At 36.8% G+C, this 25969-nt stretch overlaps 1 protein-coding gene across 1 annotated transcript in view; it reads left to right on the top strand.

Moving 5' to 3' along the window:
- The window catches only part of RRM2B (ribonucleotide reductase regulatory TP53 inducible subunit M2B), a 37617-nt gene that overhangs the window by 2081 nt on the left and 9567 nt on the right, over positions 1-25969 (top strand). Inside the window, exons 2-8 of the mRNA XM_047727421.1 lie at positions 5825-5980; positions 9881-9997; positions 10741-10874; positions 11512-11606; positions 19203-19336; positions 23628-23732; positions 25732-25845. Of these exons, the coding sequence (XP_047583377.1) occupies positions 5825-5980; positions 9881-9997; positions 10741-10874; positions 11512-11606; positions 19203-19336; positions 23628-23732; positions 25732-25845 (855 nt within the window). The remainder of the gene's footprint in view (positions 1-5824; positions 5981-9880; positions 9998-10740; positions 10875-11511; positions 11607-19202; positions 19337-23627; positions 23733-25731; positions 25846-25969) is intronic.

Here is a 25969-nt window from a genome sequence, read left to right on the forward strand (position 1 = left end):
AAGGTAAGAAAGTTTAGGCCAGAAAAGAGAAAATGACGTGCCCAGGACCACATGATTCAATAGCACAGCTGGGTTTAAAACCAAGTTCTTGCTTGTGGGCCAGTATTCTGTTTAGTCAGATTTGGTGAGAATAGAAAAATGAAAATGAAAGTGACAACCTGGGCAAATACAAATAGAGTAGGAATGTAGCCGCATCCAGAAAGCCTTCTTCACCTGAGAAAAGGGGCCAAGGCAAACAAATGAAAGTGGTGGAATTGGGGCTGGATTGAGAGGGAGGAACCTCGTAGCATGCCAGCCTGGACCAGGGAATGGTGAGTGCTAGCTGGGGAATCTGCCCGGGTGTATCCTCTTGGGTGACCAGAAATTAAGGCAGGCAGGAACTAGAGGCACCATTCTGAAAGACACAGTGGAATGTTGCCAAGGAATTCTTGTGTGTTCTGGACTTTATTTCAGGGTCTCACTTTACACCTGTGCAGCTACAACAACTTGTCCCTCTATCTCTAGTCTCACCCACTGTTTAATCCTTTTTACTATTCCTAAATTAATCCTTCACTAAACCAGGGCCTTTATGTCACTCCTCCCAAATAAAAACTTTTGAGATGGTCTCAGTTCTCACCAAAAAGACCCAATTCTGTAAACTGGCCAGGCCCTGTTGAAGCAGCTTTTTCATGCTAACCACCACATCTTAATTCAGGCTGCCCTGACATTTTCCCAAAGAAGACATCCAGATGGCCAATAGACACCTGAAAAGATGCTCAACATCACTCATCATCAGGGAAATGCAAATCAAAACTACAATGACATATCACCTCACACCTGTCAGAATGGCTAAAATTAACACAGGAAACAACAGATGTTGGAGAGGATGTGGAGAAAGGGGAACCCTCTTACACTGTTGGTGAGATGCAAACTGGTGCAGTCACTCTGGAAGACAGTATGGGGGTTCCTCAAAAAGTTAAAAATAGAGCTACCATATAACCTAGCAATTGCACTACTTGTTATTTGCCCAAAGGATACAAACGTACTGATTCAAAGGGACACATGCCCCATGATGTTTATAGCAGCATTACCAGTCACAGCCAAACTAGTGAATGGATAAATATACACACATATATAGTAAAATATTACTCAGCCATCCCAAAGGATGAAATCTTGCCTTTACAATGACATGGATGGAGCTAGAGTATATTATACTAAGTAAAATAAGTCAGAGAAAGGCAGATACCGTATGATTTTACTCATACGGAATTTAAGAAATAAAACATGAACATAGGGGAAGGGGGAAGCAAGAGGGGAAGGCAAACCTTAAGAGATGCGTAACTATAGAGAACAAATTAAGGGTTGATGAGGTGGGCAGGGGGTGGGCTAAATGGATAATGTATTAAGGAGGGTACTTGCATGTGATGAGCACTGGGTGCTGTAGGTAAGTGATGAATCACCAAATTCTACTTCTGAAAGCAATATTACACTATATATTAACTAACTAGAATTTAAATAAAAGCTTGAAAAAAACGAAAATAATTCAGGCTGACATTTGTACCTCTGAGATCAATACTATGGTTGCTACCAAAATCTAGGGCTTTTTTTCTTTTTCCAGTTCATCCTGGATTGATATCCAATGAATCTTCCTGATGCTACCCCTATTCCTGTTAATTCATATTTAGAAACTCTCCATGACTTATCCACAGGAATGATGTTCAAACTGCCCTACAGTGAATGCCAGTACTTGGGGGTTGGGGGCAAATGGTAAGAGTTGGAGTATGAACCTCTCAATCTTCCAGATGTTTAAAAATCTTTGGCGCACAGAATTACTTCCTAACCTCTTACCCTGATTGATATCCAGAGTGTGGATCCTTTACAGAGTTCTCTGTTTCATCTGTTGACAGAGATGGCTTTAGCCAAATCAGATCACTTCTGCCTTTGCTTTTGACTATCCTACATTCATTTCAGCCACTTTTTTTTTAATGATTTTGTTTATTTATTTGGCAGAGATTGAGCAAGCAAGAGAACACAAGCAGGAGGAGTGGCAGGCAGAGGCAGAGGGGGAGGGAGAAGCAGGTTCTCCGTTGAACAGGGAGCCTGACACAGGGCTCAATCCCAGGACCCTAGGATCATGGCCTCAGCCAAAGGCAGATGCTTAACCAGCTGAGCCACCCAGATGCCCCTAGTTCAGCCACTTTTAATCCCAGCTGGCTCCTCTTCTTCCATCTGTCCTTCCAATGTCAGCATTTTCTTGGCTGTATCCTCATCTGTGCTGCCTCTCTAAATTATCTCCCTGGATAATCCTTTTGGTGACTACCAATGGGACGGATCACCACCACTCCTCTGCCACAGTATTATATTTTTAGCTGCCTACTGGATATCTCCAAACTGAACAAATTACATTTTTTATTAACCAAGTTGACTTTTTTTTTTTATTTGACAGACAGATCACAAGTAGGCAGAGAGGCAGGCAGAGAGAGAGAGAGAGGGAGAAGCAGGCTCCCCGCCGAGCAGAGAGCCCGATGCGGGGCTCGATCCCAGGATCCTGGGATCATGACCCGAGCCAAAGGCAGAGGCTTTAACCTACTGAGCCACCCAGGTGCCCCTAACCAAGTTGACTTTTTAAAGACTTTTGTGTTTGTCACTATTGTTGTGGCTTGGGTTGGTGGGGGAGTTCATTCAAATTAAACTTTTGTTAAACATCTAATGGGAGAAGCAAGGGATTTGTCTGATTTATTCAATTAGTCTCCAGATGCTGAGCACTTTCTTTGTGTCTCTTATTTCTTGATATGATCATCCAGTTGCTGGACACCTCAAGGGCATCTTCAACTCTTCCTTATCCTGGTCTCCAAAATCCAAGTTTTTAGCAAGAATGTTTAATTCTACTTCTGAATATCTCTTAAAGCAGCCTTCTTTTGTGTTTCTACTGCTGGTACCCTAGTTCAGGCAAGATTTGGGTAGGGTCATGATTTTTTAATTGTTCTCTCCCCCTGCAGTTTCTCTTCTAATCTGACCATATTTCTGGATAAGTGAGTTTTAAAAATATTTATTCATTTATCGGGAGGGAGGCGGAGGGAGAGAATCTTCAAGCAGACTCGCCACTAAGTGCAAAGCCCCATGTGGGACTCCCTCCCAACACCCATGAGATCGTTGACCTGAGCTGAAACCCAGAGTCTGATGCTCAACCAATCAGTTAAGCATCTGCCATTAGCTCAGGCCATGATCATGATATGGGATCAAGCCCCATATTGGGCTCCCTGCTACCAGGGAGCCTGCTTCTCCCTCTGCCCCTCCCCCTGCTCATGTTCTCTCTCTCTTTCTCTCTCAAATAAATAAATAAATCCTTTAAAAAATTCTGTAGAATTAAGTGTAAGCAAGACAAGTATAATAAGATTGGGAGAGAATCCTATGAGAGAGAAGGACTCTGCATTCAGACTATTCTACCTTAAGTATGTTAAAACTAGAAATTAGAATGTGTAAGTGATACATTGTGTCATGTTTATGTCAGAAAGACTTGAAACTTGAGAGTCCAATCAAATAAAAATTTTAAAAAGTCACATGCCATCATGCCTTTTTTCACATTGTTTTCTCCTCTAAAATATGAGTTCTTACCCCAGGTCCATACAGGATAGTCTAGAGATCCTAGAGCTTTGAGATGTATGACCCTCCTTACATTGTATTAAACTATATGTTGATTTTTTTAAGCATCATGAAAATAAGCAATGTATCATCCTTTAGCTCAATTCAGAAGTTTATGTTGGTTAAGAAACTCTTTCATGATGCTCTCCTAATCCAACAACTTCTCTTAACAACGCGCATGTTATCAGAATGGAACAGGAAGAATATAGGTACAAAAGTGACTTTCATTCTAATAGAAAGGTGCTAGTCTTTTGTTTTCATAGATTCTGACATTGATCATTTGTTTCATCAGCATTAAAAACTCCCTCAGGACCAGGGTGCTTGGTACCAAAGAGTTACTGCTTATGATGGTTCACATAGCAAATACAGCGAAGGTAGGGAATTCCAGCTCTGTATCTATACCTGTATCCCAGGGACAGAATATATAAAGGCAACACAAACAAAAAACTTGACAGCTTCCATTTTAAAAATTTGCTTGAGTATTTGGAGAATGAATATCAACTAAATGCCAGGCACTATGCTGGGTTCTAGGGATTCCACAAGAGTAAAGTACTCTCAAGAAGCATAGTCTAGAGGGGACTATAGACGAATAACAAGGAATTAAATTGTAGTGAGCTCTGTGCTATATTAGGGACCTAATCCAGGCCTTTGGAATGGTGGGGGAAAGGGAGATATGGAACACTCAGAAAAGGCTTGATTTGAGTGGTTATCAGGTTATCTCATTGATGTATTGTGGTCTTATGTTAAATTAAATTCAAAAGGTATCCAGTAACTCAATCACAAGATAAAGAGAAATTAGCAGCCCATTCACTTACACAGTATTTTGGGAGCACCATAATAAATAAGAAGTGGTTTCTACTCTTCTTTCTGCTCTCCAGAGCTCAAGTGCTTTATCTGGGGAGGCCTACACCTTCAAATAAATAGTTACAAAATAAGACAGTCTCTTCTATAATGACAGCATGTGTGCAGTGGGCAAGCCCCACTGTATTTGTGTGGCCTCCGGCTTTGACTTTGTGCATCTTGTCTTGTCTTAGCACATTTGCTTCAGAGAGGTGTGGCTGATGGAAGCAATGATGAAGATGAAGGAACATGATTGACCTGGCCCTGGAGAGAGAGAGACAGTTTGAGTTAGGAGTCCAGAATTTAAATGTATCCCAATAATTTGATTTATACATTTTAAGCCTAATTGTATGTACTTGGTATATATTCATTCGCATGGAAAGTACAACTCTTTTGATGCTTTTGCTAACTATTAAAATATATATTGGCACTGTCCCTTGTTGGCATGCCACCGTTTCCAAGTCATATGTATATAGGTATGTGCTTCTCACTTGATTCCACGAAGCTTTGAGCCAGCCCACACTGAGATCATCTGTAGTAAAGCTAACAAATAAATAGTAATAAAAATTGGTATATGGGAAGGTTCAGATGAACGAAGGTTGATAAATTGTTGGTTAGGAGTTTTTAGGTGAGTATGATGATAGTTCAGATTCGGAAAGAAAACATTAAAATAACAAAGTATGGGGGGGGAGAAAGAAGAAGGTAGGGGCGCCTGGGTGGCTCAGTCAATTAAGTGTCTACCTTTGGCTCAGGTCATGATCCCAGGGTCCTGGGGTCAAGCACCCTGCTCAGGGGGGACTCTGCTTCTCCCTGTCCCTCTGACCCTACCGCTGCTTGTGCTCTCACGTGCACTCTTTCTCTCTTAAATGAATAAATAAAAAAAATTTAAAAATAAAATAAGAAAGTAGTTTATAATAGTATCCTGTTCATGCCAGCATCCTATCTCTGAGAAAGGCACTGAAGGGACATTTTGTGCACAGACTAAGAAATTCACACACCATGACATTTATGGATCTATTTTTGTGCTTATCCTTAAAGTAGCAATAATGACACTTTTGTTCCATGCTTATTATGCGCCAGGCTCTGTTTAAAGCACTTTCAATTATTAAGATTAACCTAAATGAGGTAAGTGTTATTTTTACTGATAAGGAAAAACCAAGACTCAGAGAAGTTAAGCCACTTTCTGTGGTCGCACAACTAACCAAACACTGTTAACCAGGAATGGGTAACAGTAAAGGATTCAACCCAGGTGGACGGGCTCCTCAGTCTGTGCTGTGTCCCTGGCTTCCCCCAGTGTGTGTTTAGGTATGAATAGAGAGGGAATGTCTGCACAGAATGGGTGTTTGTAATTTGTTTTCCAAAGAGATTATCTTCAGATACCAACGAAAATGAAGTGAAGTCAGACGAAGAGCCACTTCTACGTAAGAGTTCTCGCCGATTCGTCATCTTTCCAATCCAATACCCTGACATTTGGAAAATGTATAAACAGGCACAGGCATCCTTCTGGACAGCAGAAGAGGTAAGTGGCCTCACCTTTGCCAACAGTGTTCTGTAATTCAGTGTCACATCTTCTGTCGTGGGACATTGGAAAATGTTAACTTATATTGTTAGATACATTGAAGATCAGTTGTATAACATAATGCTTGAAATTACTGAAACTCAAGACAGTGTTCGCCAATGTTTTCCATTTAGACTGCTGTCTATAAACATGTTTCCTGATATAAAAATGGCCTCTCAGTCTTCTGGGTTTTTACTTCCAATATATTTTAGAACATTTTCTATTTTTAAATAGACTTTTAATTTGCTGTGGCCAAATAAGACTAGTCTTTACCTGTGGCTGGCAGAATGAATAAAATTGTATTATGGCCGAAAAATGAGAGTGAACGCCACAGGGACCCTAAGGGATGCTTCCATTGAGAGACTTAGCTGATTGTGCAGAAAGAGCTGTGGTGGAGAATTTGCCTGCTCTGACAGTGAGCTCCCGAGCTGCCCCCCAGAGCGCCTCCCAGTCTGGCCTCACCCTCAGTCACATCAAACCTGGTACTGCTGCCCCAGCAGTCAGGCAAGTTCTAGAATGCTGTATGTTAGAGGGGCATTTTCCACCAAGAAAATGAGTTAAACAGTAAATTCGAAAATACTTGCTGGTTTGGCAAGGACAGTTGGTCATGTAAGTGGCTGCCCTGTTGTCTAAGTGAACTCCACAAACAGTCCTTGTCTTCCTCTTTGAATATGATGGATGATACCTGCATTGCATACTTCCTCTGTGTGTGTTTATTTATCTGTATAAACAGATAAATGGATATATCTATGTAGATAGATATATTCAGACCTATTTTTCAGAAGATTATCTTTGTACACGTAAACATGCAGTGTTAAGAAAGCAGGCTCTTAGGGTGCCTGGGTGGCTCAGTGGGTTGAGCCTCTGCTTTTGGCTCAGGACCAGATTGCCTAGGTACATATTCTTTTTTTTTTTTTTTTTTTAAGATTTTTATTTATTTATTGACAGAGAGGGAGGTCACAAGTAGGCAGAGTGACAGGCAGAGAGAGAGAAGGGGAAGCGGGGCTCGATCCCAGGACACTGAGATCATGCCCTGAGCTGAAGGCAGAGGCTTAACCCACTGAGCCACCCAGGCGCCCCAGGTACATATTCTGACTCTGCCACCTACTAGCTGTGGAACTGGGAAAATTGCTTAACCTCTCTGTGTATCCTCATTGGAAAACTGAGCTAACGGTACCTGGTTCATTGGGTTATTATGAGGATTAATGAGAGGAGTCTCATGAATGAGATCAGTGAGATGTCTAGAATGCCACATGGCACTTAGCAAGCACTAAATAAATGTAAGCTATTTTATACAGAATGAGGGAGAGTGACGTTAGAAATCAGAAGCCACCAATTGTTGAAGCTTTGATGACACTAATTTTACCCATTTATCCACCTGTGTTATATTGTTAAAACTCTTTGTTATACTGCAGTTAACATACAGAGCAAAAAACCCCAAACAAAATAAAAACCCAGTATTTTCAAATTGGGTCATACTGCTTGGCACACCTGACTGTTCCTAACTGTGGTTTTCTAGGATGTGTTTTTTAGATTTGGTTAAGAGAACAAGTGGAGCACGCAGGTGGCTTTTCCATTCATCATGTTAAAAAGCTACTGTGATACTTGGGTTTCTTAAAATTCATTTGAAAATTACTTGAATCTTTTAGCAAATATAACACGTGTTATATTATGACTAAGAAATACTAATTAAAAAATTAAAATACACAGGTTGGTACATATTTTGTTTATTTAAATATGCATTTTAAAAGGAAGTCAAACACATATTGTGCCACATATTTTTCCTCTAAACAAATTATGTCAACTTTGGACTTCATTGTTTTATCTGTGGTTTAGCTTTTTTCCTATTCCTAAATATGGCTGATCATCAGAAACCTTGATTCAGGGGTGCCTGGGTGGCTCAGTGGGTTAAGCCTCTGCCTTCAGCTCAGGTCATGATCTCAGGGTCCTGAGATTGAGCCCCGCATCAGACTCTCTGCTCGGCGGGGAGCCTGCTTCCCCCCCCCTCTCTGCCTGACTCTCTGCCTACTTGTGATCTCTCTCTGTCAAATAAATAAATAAAATCTTTAAAAAAAAAAAAAAAGAAAGAAACCTTGATTCAGAAGAAAAAAGTCTAGGGTTTTGGATTTTTTCTTTTAAAGCTACCAGGCAATTCTAATAACCAGCAGTTTGGAATCAATATTTAGAAAGTGAAATTGAGAATTTGTCCAAAGGAGATAAAACTGGGAAGGATGGTTTACGTTCTAAGAATGGGAGATGACCAGTGTAGTATAAATGAAATATTTTGAAGTTGAGTGTTCGAAGAGGTAAGTTTAATATTTAAGAGTGAGCATATTACAATATAAAATTTAATGTCAGGAGTAAAACACATAAAAACTAGGAAGGTGTCCTTCAGTTAATCCTGAGCTGAACTCTTAAGAGATTAGGACCTGATATTTAGCTTGCATGTTTTAAAAGATACATACAACTATATACCCCCCAAACCCATTGTATCTCCAACACTTATTTTTTCTAAAGATTTATTTATTTATTTATTTGAAAGAGGGAGAGCGGGAGGTCAGTGGGGGACAGAGGGAGAGGGATAATCTCAAGCAGACTCCCCACTGAGCACGGAGGCCAGTGTGGGGCTCCATCTCACCACCCTGAGATCATGACCTGAGCCAAAATCAAGAGTCAGATGCTTAGCCAGTTGAACCACCCACGTTCCTCTCCAACACTTATTACAGTGTCTGGAATGTAGTAGGTACTTAGTAAACGTTTAAAGAATAAAGTAACAGGAAAAAGAATTTCAAAAAAGAACACAAATAATGAAACATTAATCCTTTTTGGAGTGGTTAAAGAGATTAGGGCTTTGTTAAAATAAAAGGACAAAAGACAGCTATATATTTTAAACGTTTGTGAAGTTATTGTGAAAAATACTTCAGAGATCTTCTTAAGACAAAATAATATCTATAAGATACATTTAAATACCATCCATCCCAGAACTCTGAGATCATGACCACAGCTGAAGTCAGATGCCCAACTGACTGAGCCATCCAGAGCCCCCCGCCATTTTCAAAAATATTTCTATTCCCAGAGGAAGCCATGCCAGTAAATTGCTTTAAAACCTGGGTTGTTACATGCCAGGTATTATTTTCTGGGTATAAAACTAGATTAGCTGGCAGTAAAGTAGTAGCTACTATTGCTGAATAGGTAGCTAATCCAACACTACACTAAGTATTACATATCATGTTAAAGCAATGGCTGCTGAAAGTCATTAATTTATTCTGCCTCAGTTAGCCAGAGTATAGAGTCCTTCAAAATGCTTTTATTTTATTGTGTTCCTTTGTAATAGTCTTAGTCAGTTTGGGTTGCTATGATACCATAGACTGGATGGCTTACAAACAGGAGAATTTTATTTCTCACAGTTCTAGAGGCTGGGAATTCCAAGATAAGTCTCTGGCAGATTTGGTGTCTGGTGAGGTCCCGGTTCCTGGTTCAGAGATAGCTGTTAACTTTCTGTGTTTTCATATGGCAGAAAGGTTGAGGAAGTTCTCTGAGGACTCTTTGATAAGGGTACTAATCCCATTCACGCGGGCTCCACCCGCATGATCCAATCACCTGCCAAAGATCCCGTCCACCTCCCAGTACCATCACACTGGGCATTAGTTTCAAATACATGAATTTGGTTGGGGGGTGGGGCATGTGAACATTCAGTCTATATCCTTATCCTTAAAGTAGCAATATTAACATCTTTTCCTCTTTCACATTTTACTGCTAATGACTTGTCCCTCCCTAACTTTGAGATGGAAGTTAGTTATCCAAACACTTTGAGAAGAATTAAAAACTGAAGCAAACATTTTAAAAATCTTCTTATTTCAGGTTGACTTATCAAAGGATCTCCCTCACTGGAACAAGCTTAAATCAGAGGAGAAGTATTTTATCTCTCACATATTAGCCTTTTTTGCAGCCAGTGATGGAATTGTGAATGAAAATTTGGTAAGATTTTTGTTGTATTTCTGTTCCCATTCAGCAGCTAAATGATGATAATGGCGGTAAGATAATTAGACTAAGGCTGAAAAGTGACTTCTAAGAAATGAACTAGATATAGCTTAACTTTCAAAGATATTTTTCTGATGAAGTGTCAGAGAAAAGAATGCATTTCTCCCATTTGACCAGCAAAATATCATGAAATCAAGCATCTTGTGCCCATCAAAACTACTTACAATGCATAGACATGAGTTCCATTTTACCCTTCAATAGTAATCTTAATGGAGAGCCTGTACCTTAATAACCTTTCTGGAGCTCAATCTTAAAGCATTGCATTCTGGCTCCCCATTTTTAACTTGTATTATGGTTGGCCAGGAGGCCTGCTTTCTTGTTAAAGAGAATTAGAAAGATACAAACTTTGACCATGAATTAGAAGGGGCTTCAATCTGTTGGTCTTCTGTTGAGGAAAATAAAGACTTAGGGTCAATTTTTGATAGCTGTTCTCTGAAATTTACTTGGCTTTGTAGGAAATATCTCCACCTATTAGGTCAATTCATATAATTGCTTAAGGGTACATTATGCAACTAATTTATTTGGGAGGATTGATGGGTAATACTGCTTAAAGTAATCCATAAATTCTGTCTAACCTGTTTGTGGCATGACAGGTAATTTTTAAGTGATAATGCCCAGGTTCTGATTTGCAATGTTTATGAGAGGTCACAGAATTGGATATGTTTCCCTTATTTTTGTAGGTGGAGCGCTTTAGTCAGGAGGTACAGGTTCCAGAGGCTCGCTGTTTCTATGGCTTTCAGATTCTCATCGAGAATGTTCACTCAGAGATGTACAGTTTGCTAATAGACACTTACATCAGAGATCCCAAGAAAAGGTATTACATTTTATTTTTATTTTATTTGCAAAGGTTTATGCTGTTGCTTATGTTAAGAGCAGAATTTACTCCAAAAGCAAATGTTAGGGAAAGATTATTCAGATGTTTCTATTGCTTAATAATGTGTTGGGTTAAAAAAAACTTGTATAGAACCAGTTCATCTTTGGGTATTATATCTTTAAAAGCTGCTTAATAGGGGCGCCTGGGTGGCTCAGTGGGTTAAAGCCTCTGCCTTCGGCTCAGGACATGATCCCAGGGTCCTGGGATCGAGCCCCGCATCGGGCTCTCTGCTCAGCGGGGAGCCTGCTTCCTCCTCTCTCTCTCTCTCTCTCTCTCTGCTTGCCTCTCTGCCTACTTGTGATCTCTGTCAAATAAATAAATAAAATCTTAAAAAAAAAAAGCTGCTTAATAATGCATGCTCTTTAGAAAGTGAGTATTGACTTTAGTCAGTTTTATATCAAACCAGAGCCAAATCACTAATTTGAATTTTTAGTTTCATTTCTATACTTTGTAGACATGCAAAATTACAGAAAAATGGCAGATTTGGTTGCAATTTTTATAGATGATTAAACTAATTAAATTTTTTTCTGATTAAGAAAGACAGATGAATAACTTTTCCATTATTTTGTTTTTACAGAGAATTTTTATTTAATGCAATTGAAACAATGCCATATGTTAAGAAAAAAGCAGACTGGGCCTTACGATGGATAGAAGATAGAAAATCTACTTTTGGTAAGTATTTTTAATTTAAAAGTGATCACATTTGCCTCAGTTGACATAACACTTTTTATGTGGCGTGATTATCAGGTATAATTGAAGTCCCAGAATGGAAAAGGAGTACAAATGTCTTCACATACACCTTTAGTAAAATCATTACTCTTAATGATTAGAAACCAGTAGTAAAATAATATAAAGCTGTTACCCGTTTTGTTTAGTAAGTTGAAAGTTGAAAGGTTAAGATGTCAGTACATAATTATAGGTAAATAAAAGTCACATGGAATCTGACAAGAATATTATAGCAATCACAGTTTGTCTCTGATTTCATGAATGTTTAAGGGAGTAAAAGCAAGTCAAAGTCACATTTTTTTCAGAGAACAAATATGTAGTTTCTGAAAAACTATCACATAATAGTTGCTCAATAAGTATTTACTTAATTAAAATATTCAGATCTTTCATTTGAATAGTTCTGAGTACTTGTCTCATACTTATCTATTTCATAATTAATGATCTTTATTTTCTGGTTTTATTCATTATGGGGGAAGCAAGTCTCAAAATTTTTGGTCTCGGGACTTCTTTGTACTCAAAAATAAGGACTCTTAAAAAATAGGACTCTCCTATTGGTGTGCATTATTGATATTTCCATATTAGATATAAGACAGAGCAACTTAAAAAATTATTTATTAATGCGGGGCGCCTGGGTGGCTCAGTGGGTTAAGCCGCTGCCTTCAGCTCAGGTCATGATCACAGGTCCTGGGTTCGAGCCCCACATCGGGCTTTCTGCTCAGCGGGGAGCCTGTTTCCTCCTCTCTCTCTGCCTGCCTCTCTGCTTACTTGTGATTTCTCTCTGTCAAATAAATAAATAAAATCTTTAAAAAAAATTATTTATTAATGCATTTAAAAGCAATAGAAAAAAACCATTATATTTTATTATAAATAACATGTATTTATGAAAAAAACACTACTTCCCCTCTCCCCCGGATTTTGCAAACCTTTTAAATGTCTGACTTAATAGAAGACAACTGGATTGTATCTGCTTCCACATTTAATTTGTTGCAGAATATTGTTGTAGTTTCCTTTATAGTTATGAAGAAAATCCAGTATTACTCAGATAAGTAACTAGAAAAGGGAAGATTATTTTAGTAGGCTTCTCAGATTATTGTGGATATGTCATGTAGCCTCTGGAAATAACCACTGTACACTCATGCAAAAAAGATAGTAAAAAAAATAAATAGTGACTTAGCATTTTTAATGAAAATAGTTTTGACCCCATAGACCTCCTCAGTCTGTGGATTTCCAGGGACCCCCAGGACCACACGTTGAGAACCAGTAATGTAGAGTAAGATATGGGCAAGCCTGTTATATATCAGGGAAAAACAAATATATTTGCATTACCTTCGGTTCGCTTCAAGAATAAGAAAAGTGATGGTTCTTAGTGTGCATAAATATTATGCGAGAGTTTGCAGAAAACCCTTCAGAATCCTAGTCCTCACCAGAGAGTGATTTAGGAGGCCCAGGTAGGACTGAGGAATCTGCATTTTATACCCAGCTGATTTTCTCATAAGTGGTTTAAGAAACACTGGCTTTAAAGAAAGAAGGAGAGAAATATTAAGGTGTTCAATATGCATTGAAAATAGTATGGATAGGTACCAATGGAAAATGATGAACAGTCTTGCAGTTGGCATGTATTTCATAACTTCCCAGAGAGAAAGAAGAGGAGGGTAGCAGTCACTGTGTGACAACAGCAGGGCTCCAGGTAAATTCTCCATATTGCTCGCTCTCAAGGCAGACCATGCTGCAGATGCAGAAAAAGCAGTGGACAAAATTTGGTATCCATTTATGATTAAAAACTCCCAAAAAAGCGCCTGGGTGGCTCAGTGGGTTAACGCCTCTGCCTTCAGCTCAGGTCATGATCCTGGGGTCCTAGGATCGAGCCCCGCATCGGGCTCTCTGCTCAGCAGGGAGCCTGCTTCCCTTCCTCTCTCTCTGCCTGCCTCTCTGCCTACTTGTGATCTCTGTCAAATAAATAAATAAAATCTTTAAAAAAAAACAACTCCCAAAAAAGCAAGTATAGAGGAAATATACCTTAACGTGGTAAGGCCATATATGACAAACTCAGAGCCAACATTATACTCCATTGTGAAAAGCTGAAAGCCTTTCCTCAAGATCAGGAGCAAGACAAGATGCCCACTCTCACCACTTTCATTCAACACAGTATTAGAAGTCCTAGCTGGAGCAATAGAGGCAAGGGGGAAAAAAGACATCTAAATTGGAGAGGAAGAAGTAAAACTCACTGTTTGCAGATGACATGACACATATAGAAAACCCTAAAGACTCCATGAAAAAAACTATTCATTGAAGTTGCAGGATGCAAAATTAGTATGCAGAAATCTGTTGTGTTTCTATACGATAATAACTATCAGAAAGAGAACTTAAACCCATTTACAATTGCACAAACAAGAATAAAATACCTAGGAATACATTTAACCAAGAAAATGGAAACCTGTGTATTGAAAACTCTAAGACATTAATGAAAGAAATTGAAGATACAAATAAATAGAAAGATATTCCATGCTCAGAGATTGAAAGAATCAATATTGCTAAAATATCCCATAATACTCAAAACAATCTAGATTAAATGCAATCTCTATCAAAATCCCAATAGCGGGGCGCCTGGGTGGCTCAGTGGGTTAAAGCCTCTGCTTTCGGCTCAGGTCATGATCCCAGGGTCCTGGGATCGAGCCCCGCATCGGGCTCTCTGCTCAGCGGGGAGCCTGCTTCCTCATCTCTCTCTGCCTGATTCTCTGCCTACTTGTGATCTCTGTCTGTCAAATAAATAAATAAAAATCTTAAAAAAATATATTTTTAAAAAAAATCCCAATAGCATTTTTTCAAAGAAATAGAAAAAATAATTCTAAAATTTGTATGAAACCACAAAAAAATCCCAAATAGGCAAATAATCTTGAGAAAGAACAAAACATCATCAAAATCCCTGATTTCAAACTATCTTACAAAGCTACAGTAATCAAACCAGTATTATATTGGTGTAAAAAACAGACACATAAATCAATGGAACAGAATAGCCCAGAAATAAAACCCATGCATATATGGTCAATTAATTTATGACAAAAGAGCCAAGAATGTGCAGTGGGGAAAAGACAGTCCCCTTTGATAAATAGTATTGAGAAAAGTGGACAACTAAAAGCAAAAGAATGAAACTAAATTACAACTTACACCATACACAAAAATTAACTCAAAACAGATTAAAGATTTGAATGTATGACCCAAAACCATTAAGCTTCCGGAAGAAAACACAAGTGGTAAACTCTTTGATACAGGTCTTGGCAATGATATTTTGAATTCAATACCAACAACAAAACAACAGAAGCAAAAATAAACAAGTGGGACTACATCAAACTAAAACTTCTGCAAAGCAAAGGAAACCATCAACAAAATGAAAAAGCAATCTACTGGTATCTGATAAGGGGCTAATATCCAAAATATAAAAAGAACATATATTATCCAATAGCAAAAAAAAAATTAAATTAAAATGAGAAGATCTGACTAGACATTTTCCCAAAAAATATATACAGATGGCCAACAGACACATGAAAAGATGCTGAACATCATTAAACCACAGGGATCTGTAAATCAAAACCACCTGTTAGAATGCCTGTTATCAAAAGATAACAAGCATCCATGAGAATGTGGACAAAAGGGAACCCTTGTGCACTGTTGGTGGGAACGTACATTAGTAGAGTCACTGGCGAAACCAGTATGGAAGTTCTTCAAAAAATTAAAAAAAGAACTACCATATGATCCAGCAGTTCCTCTTCTGGGTATTTATCTGAAGAAAATTAAAACATGAACTCAGAAAGATATATGTTCACTGCAGCATTATTTAATAATAGCCAAGATATGGAAACAACCTGAGTGCCCATCAATGGATGAATAGATAAAGAAAATGTGGGGTGTGTGTGTGTGTGTGTGTGTGTGTGTGTAATAATGGCATATTAGCCATAAAAACACAATGAATGTCACCATTTGCAACAACATGGATGGACCATGAGGGCATTATGCTAAGTGAAATAAAGCAGATGAAGAAAGACAAATACTGTCTGATCTCTCTTATATAAGAACAAAACTAAAAACTAAAACCTAAGCTCATGGATACAATAGATTGTGGTTGTAAGAGGTGAGGGGTAGGGGTCAGAAGAAATTAGTGAAAGGGGTCAGAAAGTTAAAAGAGAGTCTGTATGGCTTACTTGGACAAATATAAGTAATCAGCAAAACAAATAGGCTAATGAGTAAACTTACAGAAAAAAAAAAGAATAAACATTTCCCATTACAGTTGACTCTTGAACAACATGGGTTGACCTATGTGGGACCACTTATATGCAGATTTTTTTTGATAAATACAGTACAGTACTGTAAATGTATTTTCTCTTTCTTATAAACTTCTTAATAAAATTTTCTTTCGTTTTATTGTGAGAATACAGTATATAATACATATAACACAAAAAATATGTGTTTACTTATCTATAAGGCTTCTAGTCAACAGTATGTTATTAGTAGCTAGGTTTTGGGGGAGTCAAAAATTGTAAATGGATTTTTAACTGCACAGGAGCTGAGCATCCCTAACCTCCATGTTGTTCAAGGATCAACTGTACATGCAAAAAAAAAAAAATCTAGAATTTCACATATTTTGTAGAAGAGCCTAAGAACAAATAATTGAGAGTATCATTTTAAAGAATAGGTTTTGGGAGTGCCTGAGTGGCTCAGTCAGTTAAGCATCAGACTGTTCGTTTTGACCCAGGTCGTGATCTCAGGATCATGAGATTGAGCCCCACGTCAGGCTCCACACTCAGCGGGGAGTCTCCTGGAGATTCTCTCCCTCTCCCTCTGCCCCCCTCGTGTTCTCTCTCTCACTCTCTAAAATAAATAAATACATCTTTAAAAAAAATTAAAGAATAAGCTTTGTACCAATTCAATATAATAAAAAACAGTTTCCTGAAATGAAGACATAAATTTATACATCAAAAGAATCCTTCATTATATAGGACCTACATAATAAAGAACTATACACTCTGAGTGAAATTATTGAAAGGCAAAGGTAGAGGAAATATGGCAGAAATAAAGTTATCTCCTAAAGAAAAAAAAAAAAAACTATACCCTACTTTCCCATACCTAAGACAGATGACGAGGCCTTCACTTTCATCATAGCTTTTAGAAGAAATATTTTGGAAGTCTCTTTTTAGTTTTTATTTTTTTTTATTTATGACAAAGACACAGCAAGAGAGGGAACACAAGCCAGGGGAGAGGAAAGGGAGAAGCAGGCTTTCTGCCGAGCAGGGGCTCGATCCCAGGACCCCGGGATCATGACCTGAGCTGAAGGCAGACACACAATGACAGCCACCCAGGTGACTGGAAGTCTCTTTTTAATTTACATCTACTCTTGAAATTTGTTATGTTTACCTCTCTTAATCCTTTACCAAAAAAATAGCCTTCTATAACAATTTCTGTCATGACTTTCATTCTTTAGCATTCACATGAATGCATAGAATAGTTAAAATAAAAATTTCCTCTTACTCACAATGTATGTATTATAATCTAGTTCTTTTACATTTATTTTTTTTTAAGATTTTATTTATTTATTTGACAGACAGAGATCACAAGTAGACAGAGAGCCAGGCAGAGAGAGAGAGAGGGAAGCAGGCTCCCTGCTGAGCAGAGAGCCCGATGCGGGACTCGATCCCAGGACCCTGAGATCATGACCTGAGCCGAAGGCAGCGGCTTAACCCACTGAGCCACCCAGGCGCCCCAAGTTCTTTTACATTTAAATGTGCACATGACATTACCTTAGTGACAATGAAGAATGCATCAATTGTAACTATCCATTATCTTACTAATAGCAAGATGAATATATAGTAATCTGTATGTTAAAATAAGGACAGTTCTTCATCCGAACAAATATAACTAGCCTAAAGAGCCATTTTTGTTGCCAAGACCATAGTGATTATTACTATATTTTGTATTTAGTGTAGTATACTAAAGATTCTTTTAATAATTCCTTCTACACAGTACATATTCAGTAAGTACTTATTTAATTTATATTTCTTCTGTTATTTTTTTCAAGGTGACTTTTAAAATTGTAAAAATAAAATGCTATAGAACTTTTTCTGATGTTTTGGACTACTAATAGATAAGTATTTCATATAACTGATCTGATTTGATTTATTTAAGATAATCAGGGGAAAGAAGATAAATCAGAGCACTATTTAGAGACTGCCAGAAATATTTAAGAAATATTTAAATTTAAGTCATCTTTCTTTTTGAGATTTAAATATTATAATTACCCTTGTTCTGGAAGTTATATTTTTCATAGAATAAATAATGTCTTTTATCATCTAATGCTTAGATATTTTTCATTTATTCAGTTCAGAACACATTTATTAAGCACATGCTCTGTGTTTGGTCCTGTGACAGTACTGGGATACAAGCTATGATGTTATTGATGAAACAGACCTGTAGTTGGGTCAAGCCCTCAGCTGCCTTTATCCCATAGTCTTATAGACCAAACCTTTCTCCCTAGACAGACATGTATAAAAATATGTCTCTTGAACATATGCAGTGTGGTGAGATTTGTTTGGGTTAGACATCTGATCAACCCCTAGAGACAGTGGATGTGGTTCCATTATAGACCTTTTAGGAGATGGTCTTCTGCAAAGTCCTTGCCTAACAGTGAGTAACCTTTGAAATTAGGTCTTATATATTTAGCAGAAGATAGTATTTTTGCTTATGTGATTGGATATTTTATCCAACAGATATACTTATTCTCTTTAGCTGGATTCATATTTTTTTTCATTGAAGATGCGTGGCAATGTTTTTTGAAATGAAATGTTTGCTGCTGATCCATAAGGTATCTTAGGATTTAAAAATGAAAACTCAGCAACCTCCCCTCCCTCAAACATAAAGAGGGAGAACTTTGTCATAAAATCTTAACTTCTACTCTCTATTCCAATACATGCAAACACTTAATATGGAGATACTACACTCATAGGCATGTGTGGTACTCAGCTAAATGACTTCTTTTTTTTTTTTTTTTTTTTTTTTTTTTTGAGTAGGAAAGATCTCCTTTGTCCAGAGACCAAGACCTCTAGAGTCCAATGTCTGACATAAGATTTTTTTAAAATGATTTTATTTATTTATTTGGCAGACAGAGATCACAAGTAGGCAAAGAGGCAGGCAGAGAGAGGAGGAAGCAGGCTCTCCGCTGAGCAGAGAGCCCAATGCGAGGCTCAATCCCAGAATCCTGGGATCATGATCCAAGCCAAAGCCAGAGGCTTTAACCCACTGAGCCACCCAGGCATCCCTGACATAAGATTTAAAGTAGACATACCTTTATACCTTTCTTCTGTAGTAGGTAGAAGTGGCATATTTCCTCCTCCGAAGACCCGAGGCCGTGGCACTAATTTGTTAATTTCGATTTTTGGCAAAATAGTTGTGATATTAATATATATGTAAAAATATGTGTATTTAATATAGATGTGAGCTTGAAAATGTTTACAGGATGTGATATTTCAGAAAATAAAACTATTTTATGTCTCCCAGGGGAAAGAGTGGTAGCTTTTGCTGCTGTAGAAGGGATTTTCTTCTCGGGATCTTTTGCTGCTATATTTTGGCTAAAGAAAAGAGGTCTCATGCCTGGACTCACGTTTTCCAATGAACTCATCAGCAGAGATGAAGTAAGGAATGAAATATTCTTCTAGTTAATATTCGTATTTGTATTTGGTGTTCATTTATTTTTCTTTCCCCTCAAAAATGATGATACCCTGGTAATTAAAAGAAAACACAAAGTAATTTCTTCCTTGATTTTTAAGAATTGTATTTTTCTCTTGCTTCTTACTGTTCGTCAGTCTCCCCGCTCATCCTTAAATACATCAAATCCTGGGTTCCAACCTTGGCCTCTCCTTCACTGTACATGACCTCCTCCTGGCTGATCTTATCTATTTCCATGGGATCAGGAACCATTTAGATGCTCCTAAACAACCCAAACTTGAGCGCTTTCTTTCCTGAGCTTCAAACCCAGGTGGTCAAGTGCATTTTAGTTTCTCCTGGAAGGCTCCACAGATAACTCAAACCTAATATTTCAGAAATCAAACTCATCATCTTTCTCCCCAGATTCGTTCTATTTTCCCTGTCTCATTTGGTGGTGCTACCTTCTATCCAGTCATCCAAATTTGAAATCTGAAATTCATTTTGGATTGCTTTTTCCCTTTCTCAGCCACACCCAGCCAGTAACTATATCTTGTCTCCCTTTGCCGGCGATACCCTTTCCATCTTCCTGCCATTTTTTCCCATCTGTTGATTACCTTCTTACAAGTTGCAACTCAAAACTTCCCTGACTCAGTTAGATAGAACTGACCACTTTTCCTCTATGTATCCCTTTGAAAGGGGAATCTGTCCCTGTCTTAGAGTCAGTAACATGTACTATACTTCCTGCCTCTCTCCTCTGCTGGACTCAAGGCTACCTGTGTGCAGGCACCTTGTCTTACTTTTTATTCCTCTTCTCAGGGTTTAGCCCATCACAGCCATCAGCTCACAGGTGTTGGTTACCCTAATCCTGGCCCCTCAGCTTATTTCTAAGTGACCTTGTCAAGTTATCAACTTCTCTAAGCCCCAGTTGCTTCAACTATAAATCTTGACAGGGTTTTGTTAAAAGGAGCCAGTATGTGTGAAAATACTTTATAAGTAAGTGCCATAAAATGCTTTCTATAATTTTTGTTGTTTCATGTCTTTCAGTTTCTAATAATTTTTATCATGAATGTCATATGTGGTAATTATAGAGAATTAAGAGAATAAAATCACTCAATCTTAACAGAGATAACCACTATTAGTATTTCATTGTATTTCTTTTCAGAGAATTTTCTGTAGTTAAACCTATGTAGATATATATGAACAGCATATATATATATATATATATATATATATATGAACATATATATATGAAATATTCTGCTTTTTTCATATTTTTATGAGCTGAGTTTTTTTAGCAGAACATTGTGAGTATATTTTTATTAAATCAAGCATTTTTTGGAAAGAGTAGTTTTTTAAAAAGAGTAGTTTGGTTAGATATATAATATTTTAATGAAACAGTGTATCACTTATTTGACTATTCTATACTTGGAAATTTAGGTTATTTCCAGTTTTTTGCTTATTTCTTTTGCTATAATGTAAAATGAATATGTTTTGTGCATAAGCTTTATCCCAATTTCATATTGTTTTCCGAAGCTAGATTGCCTAGAAATACAATTACTGCGTTATAATGTATAATCATTTTGAAGGTTACCCATACTAATTTCCAGACTTCTTCCCAGAAGTTTTATAGAAAACCCCACCTAGCAACATAATGAACATGTCTTTTCTTACCATAACCTCACCAGAATTTGGATTTGTGTTTTAAATAGTTGACAAAGTTGATAGGGATAATGGTTCCTCGTTATTGGTTTTATTCGCATTTATTTGATTACTACTTAGAGTGAACTTTTTTTTTCCATAATGACATTAGTCATTTTTTTTGGTCTGCATTTACCTGTATTTATTTATTTGACAGAGAGAGAGAGCACAAGTAGGCAGAGCAGCAGGCAGAGGCAGCCGCTTAATCGACTGAGCCACCCAGGCACCCTGCATTTACCTATTCTTGTCTCTATTTCTGTTGGCGTATATTCCCAGTGCATAGCGACTGCTAGGGCTCTCTCAATAGTGTTGTTTATTGAGTTTGTTATATTTATTGTATGAATATAATATAAAATATTATTTTTGTCATATTTTTGCTAATATTTTCCCAGTTTGTCCTTTGCTTTTTAATTTTGTTTTTTCTTGTAACATACAAAAACTTGAAATTGATATAATCCACTTCCAGAGAGTAGTTAAGTAATCACATATATTTTCTCTTGACTTTATAACATCTTACTCTGTAATACTGTTGGGCTCTGTTTAGTACTAAGTACAGAATTTAGTATAAATGTAGTATAGGATAAGTTAGAATTTAACTTAATTTTATTTCATACACTCAGGCAGTTTTTCTAGTTCTCTTTGTTAAGTAATCCATCCTCCTCCATTGACTTGTGATATCTTCTTTATTGTATATTAAAGGTTTTAAGTGTACTAAAATCTGTTTGGGGGCTATTTTTTTCTTTTCATCAACCTGTCAAATTTCATGCCAGAAAAACTTTTTTTTTTGAGGGGGAGGGGCAGAGGGAGAGGGAGAAAGAGAATCTCAAGCAGGCTCCATTCCCTGCGCAGAGCCTGACTTGGGCCTTGATCTCACAACCCTGAGATCATGATTTGAGTCGAAATCAAGAGTGGGACGCTTAACCAACTGAGCCACCTAGGTGCTCCTAAACACTTTTAATTATTGTAGTTTTTTTTATGTTTTGATAACTAATAAGATAAATTTCATAACTTTCCTATTAAAACTGTTATTGTAAGATTCTGCCCATTTAATCTTCCAGATTAATTTTTAATTGAGATACATTTGACATATAATATCATGCAAATTAAAGATTTATGACATGTTAATTTTGTACATTTATATATTGTGATATGATTGCCATTGTAGTGATAATTGGCCCCTCTATCACATTACTTAATTACCCTTTTTTTTTTTAGTTCAAATAAGTAAGTTCTAGTCTCAGATTCTTTTAACTAAAAACAATTCTGTTTGAGATTTTGATTGGAATTGCTCTAAACCTCAAAGTTAATTTTATTCACTTCCTGATTTAACATATGAGTCCCTACCTTTGATTTACTCATCTCTGTAATAGGTAGCTAGCTGTCAGTTCTAATCAACACTTTCTTTAACAGCCTTCACAGTTTATTTGAAATTCAGCCTTTGGTAATTTGAAGTATCCTTTTGAGTCCAGTTGGGGAAAATTGTTTGCCTAACAAATCTTCTAAGATTAATTGTTCAAAGAGTTTTGGTTTTTTGTTTTTTTTTCTGATGGTTTCTTCTGGGAATGATAAATGGGAAAATAATCCTTTTGATTAGAACCTTTGATTAGAATCTTATCTTTCATTTGCCTTTGGTTTTTGTTGATTTATTTAGAAAAACACAAGCATATTCTGATTTGTAATCCTTTAAGGTGTACATTCCTTCATCCTCCTAGCCCCTTGGTGGCTTACAAAATTGTTTCTTTTTCTTTGTAGTTTAGAAATGTTCACTGACTCTGCCTTGCTTAATTTTATAATCTCTAGCTTAATTTTGTTTGGTACTGCATCATCTTTCTTTGTCTCTGGCCTCTTTCTTTTTTTGTTTTGACTTTTTGCAATTACTTCTGTTGTTTTCAGCTTTATACCATCTGTTCTGTGTTTTGGAATCCTGATTATTGTACATTGGATCTCCTTGCTCTGTTCTCTAATTATTTAAAGCTCTATCCCATTTCTTCCATTTGCATAACCATTCTGTTCTCAAGGTATTTCACAAGTTTATTTTCTTCTATGGTTATCTGCAGTGTCATTTCTGCTTTGTACAGCTTCAAATTGCATTCTTAATTCTTTTTATTTTCATTGCACTGAATTTGTTTTTTTCTTGAGCCATTCTTATTGAATATAAATGTTGCCTTTTGGACACCTCTTTAAGTTTCACCTTTACTTTAAACACTTACTGTTTTCAATCATTTCTTAATTTTTTTGAGACATTAGAAATGAATGAATTTTCATTTCAGCCGTTGCTTTGTTTTCCTTTCCAAGATGATTTTGGTTACAGATTTGTTGTTGTTGTTGTTAATTAATTCATCTTTCATATTGATGAATTAAGATTTGCTGTCACTGAAAAATTTTCATGATAGGTTATTGTAATTGGCATTTTAATGAGATTTGAAGGTAAGTAATTCCTGGTACTATGAATCCTTCTTCTAGCTTCCAGAAATTCTGTGTTGCATTCCTAGAACCTAATTTATATGATGCCTGAGACATGACAGTGTGAAAATAGGTGATTAAACATCCTTTAACAATGGTATTTTTCTTCTATTTTAGGGGCTTCACTGTGACTTTGCTTGCCTGATGTTTCAGTACTTAGTAAATAAGCCTTCAGAAGAAAGGGTCAGGGAGATCATTGTTAATGCTGTTGAAATTGAACAGGTAAACAAGGAAGCTTGTATGATTAGCACATCTCTTTTTCTCTGATGTTTGTACCATTATTATATTGGATTGACTCAGGAAATTGCCACTTGTAGGTCAAAGCAAATATCAGTAATTTTCAACCTGACAGTACCAACAGATGATGCATTACAATTATCATGTCAGTTTATAATTTGGTTTGTAAGTAAATGTTACATGTTAAGCTTTTATGTATACTAAAATCTGTTTTGGAACTGTTTTTTTTTCTATCTAATTGATCTGTCACATTTTATGCCATAGCAAACTATTTGAATTATTTTAGCTGTAATTTTTTTTTTTTTTTTTTTTTTTTTTTTTTAGATTTTCAGCTACTAAAGGGTAATGACAGTTTCTTGTTTGTTTTGTATTTCCAAAACTGAGCACGGTATCTAGCTTGAAGTTTTCACTAAATGTTTATAGAATTAGTAAATCAATGAATTAGTGAATAGTAAAACTTAATAAATAGAATGTAAAAATCTCTAACTATGAAGACGTAGATGTTCCACTTAGGACTTTTTTTTTTTTAATATCATTTGAAAGAACTAGTTTAAAAGTAAAGTAAATTTAAAAAATTTGTTATTATGTTTGGTTAGCCACCATACAATAATGCATTGTTAGTTTTTGATATGTTCAACAATTCCTTAGTTGTGTACAGCACTCAGTGCTCATTACAACACATGTCCTCCTTAATACCCATCACCCAGTTAGCTCATCCCCCCACCTCCCTCCCTTCTATAACCCTCAGTTTGTTTCCTGGAGTCCAGAGTCTCTCATGGCTTGTCTCCCTCTCTGATTTCTTCCCAGTTTTCCCTCCCTTCCCCTGTGCTCCTCCATGCTATTCCTTATGTTCCACATATGAATGAAACCATATGATAATTGTCTTTTGTTGCTTGACTTATTTAGTAAAATAAAATTTTTAAACTCTTAAAAAAATACTGTATAGTTCAATAGCTGTGGTTTTCACATTGGGAAGGAAGGAGAAAATGCATGAAATGCATTTTGGTATTTTTAGTCATTTTGAGAATTAAATTCAAATGGTTAATTTTTTTTTAATTTTTAAAAAGATTTTATTTATTAATTTTTGAGAGAAAGTAAGAAAGAGCACACAAGTGGGGAAGTGGGACAGTGGGAGAAGCAGACTTCCCAATAAGGAGGGAGCCTGATGTGGGACTCGATTTGGGACTCGATCCCACGATCCTGGGATCATGACCTGAGTTGAAGGCAGATGCTTGACTGATAAAGCCACCCAGGCACCCTAATGTGCTTATTTTTCCCCTATTAAAATTTAACCAGTGTCTTTCAATATAGTTGGAGTTCAATTTATCTCCCAACCCCCATATCCATTTTTATTTTTTTCTCATTTTCTTTGCTAAGTGTGTTTCTATCTTTCCCAATTCCCTTCCATAACCATGTGCCCAACAGTGATCATCTTTGGTGAATCTTTTTCCAGATATTTCAGAGCAAAATATCTCATTTTTTCAATGGAGAAAGCCGGTGAATTAAGGTTCTATGATGCTACTTTGTAAAATACCAGTAATTTGATAGTTTCAATTTACTTAGGCTATTTAAGAATATGAAATATGGGACGCCTGGGTGGCTCAGTTGGTTAAGCAGCTGCCTTCGGCTCAGGTCATGATCCCAGCGTCCTGGGATCGAGTCCCACATCGGGCTCATCAGGGAGCCTGCTTCTCCCTCTGCCTCTGCCTGCCATTCTGTCTGCCTGTGCTCGCTCTCTCTCCCTCTCTCTCTCTGACAAATAAATAAATAAAATCTTTAAAAAAAAAAAAAAAGAATATGAAATACTGTGAATAGTAATGCCCCAAACATTTTTAAACAAATGAACGTTGCCATGTTGAAAGAATTTACCCTAGTATACTTCCCTCAGGGACTTAGATGATTAAAAAATGAAAACCCTATTTTTATTTGGAAAATATTTATTGTTCTATCTCTGTATTTTATTCTGTTTTTGTTAATATCTTAGGAGTTTTTAACAGAAGCCCTACCAGTTGGTCTCATTGGAATGAATTGTGTTTTGATGAAACAGTATATTGAGTTTGTAGCTGACAGATTACTTGTGGAACTTGGATTCTCAAAGGTAAGGTATTTAAAAATATATTACTACAAGCTAAAATGTTATACCAAGTAAGGCCACTAAAATACTATATTTTATTGAAAGCATTTGTAACATACCTGTCTACTTTTAAAATATGTGTGACAAG

This window comes from Lutra lutra, chromosome 4, assembly GCF_902655055.1.
Source record: "Lutra lutra chromosome 4, mLutLut1.2, whole genome shotgun sequence".
In the NCBI taxonomy this organism is placed as follows: Eukaryota; Metazoa; Chordata; class Mammalia; order Carnivora; family Mustelidae; genus Lutra; species Lutra lutra.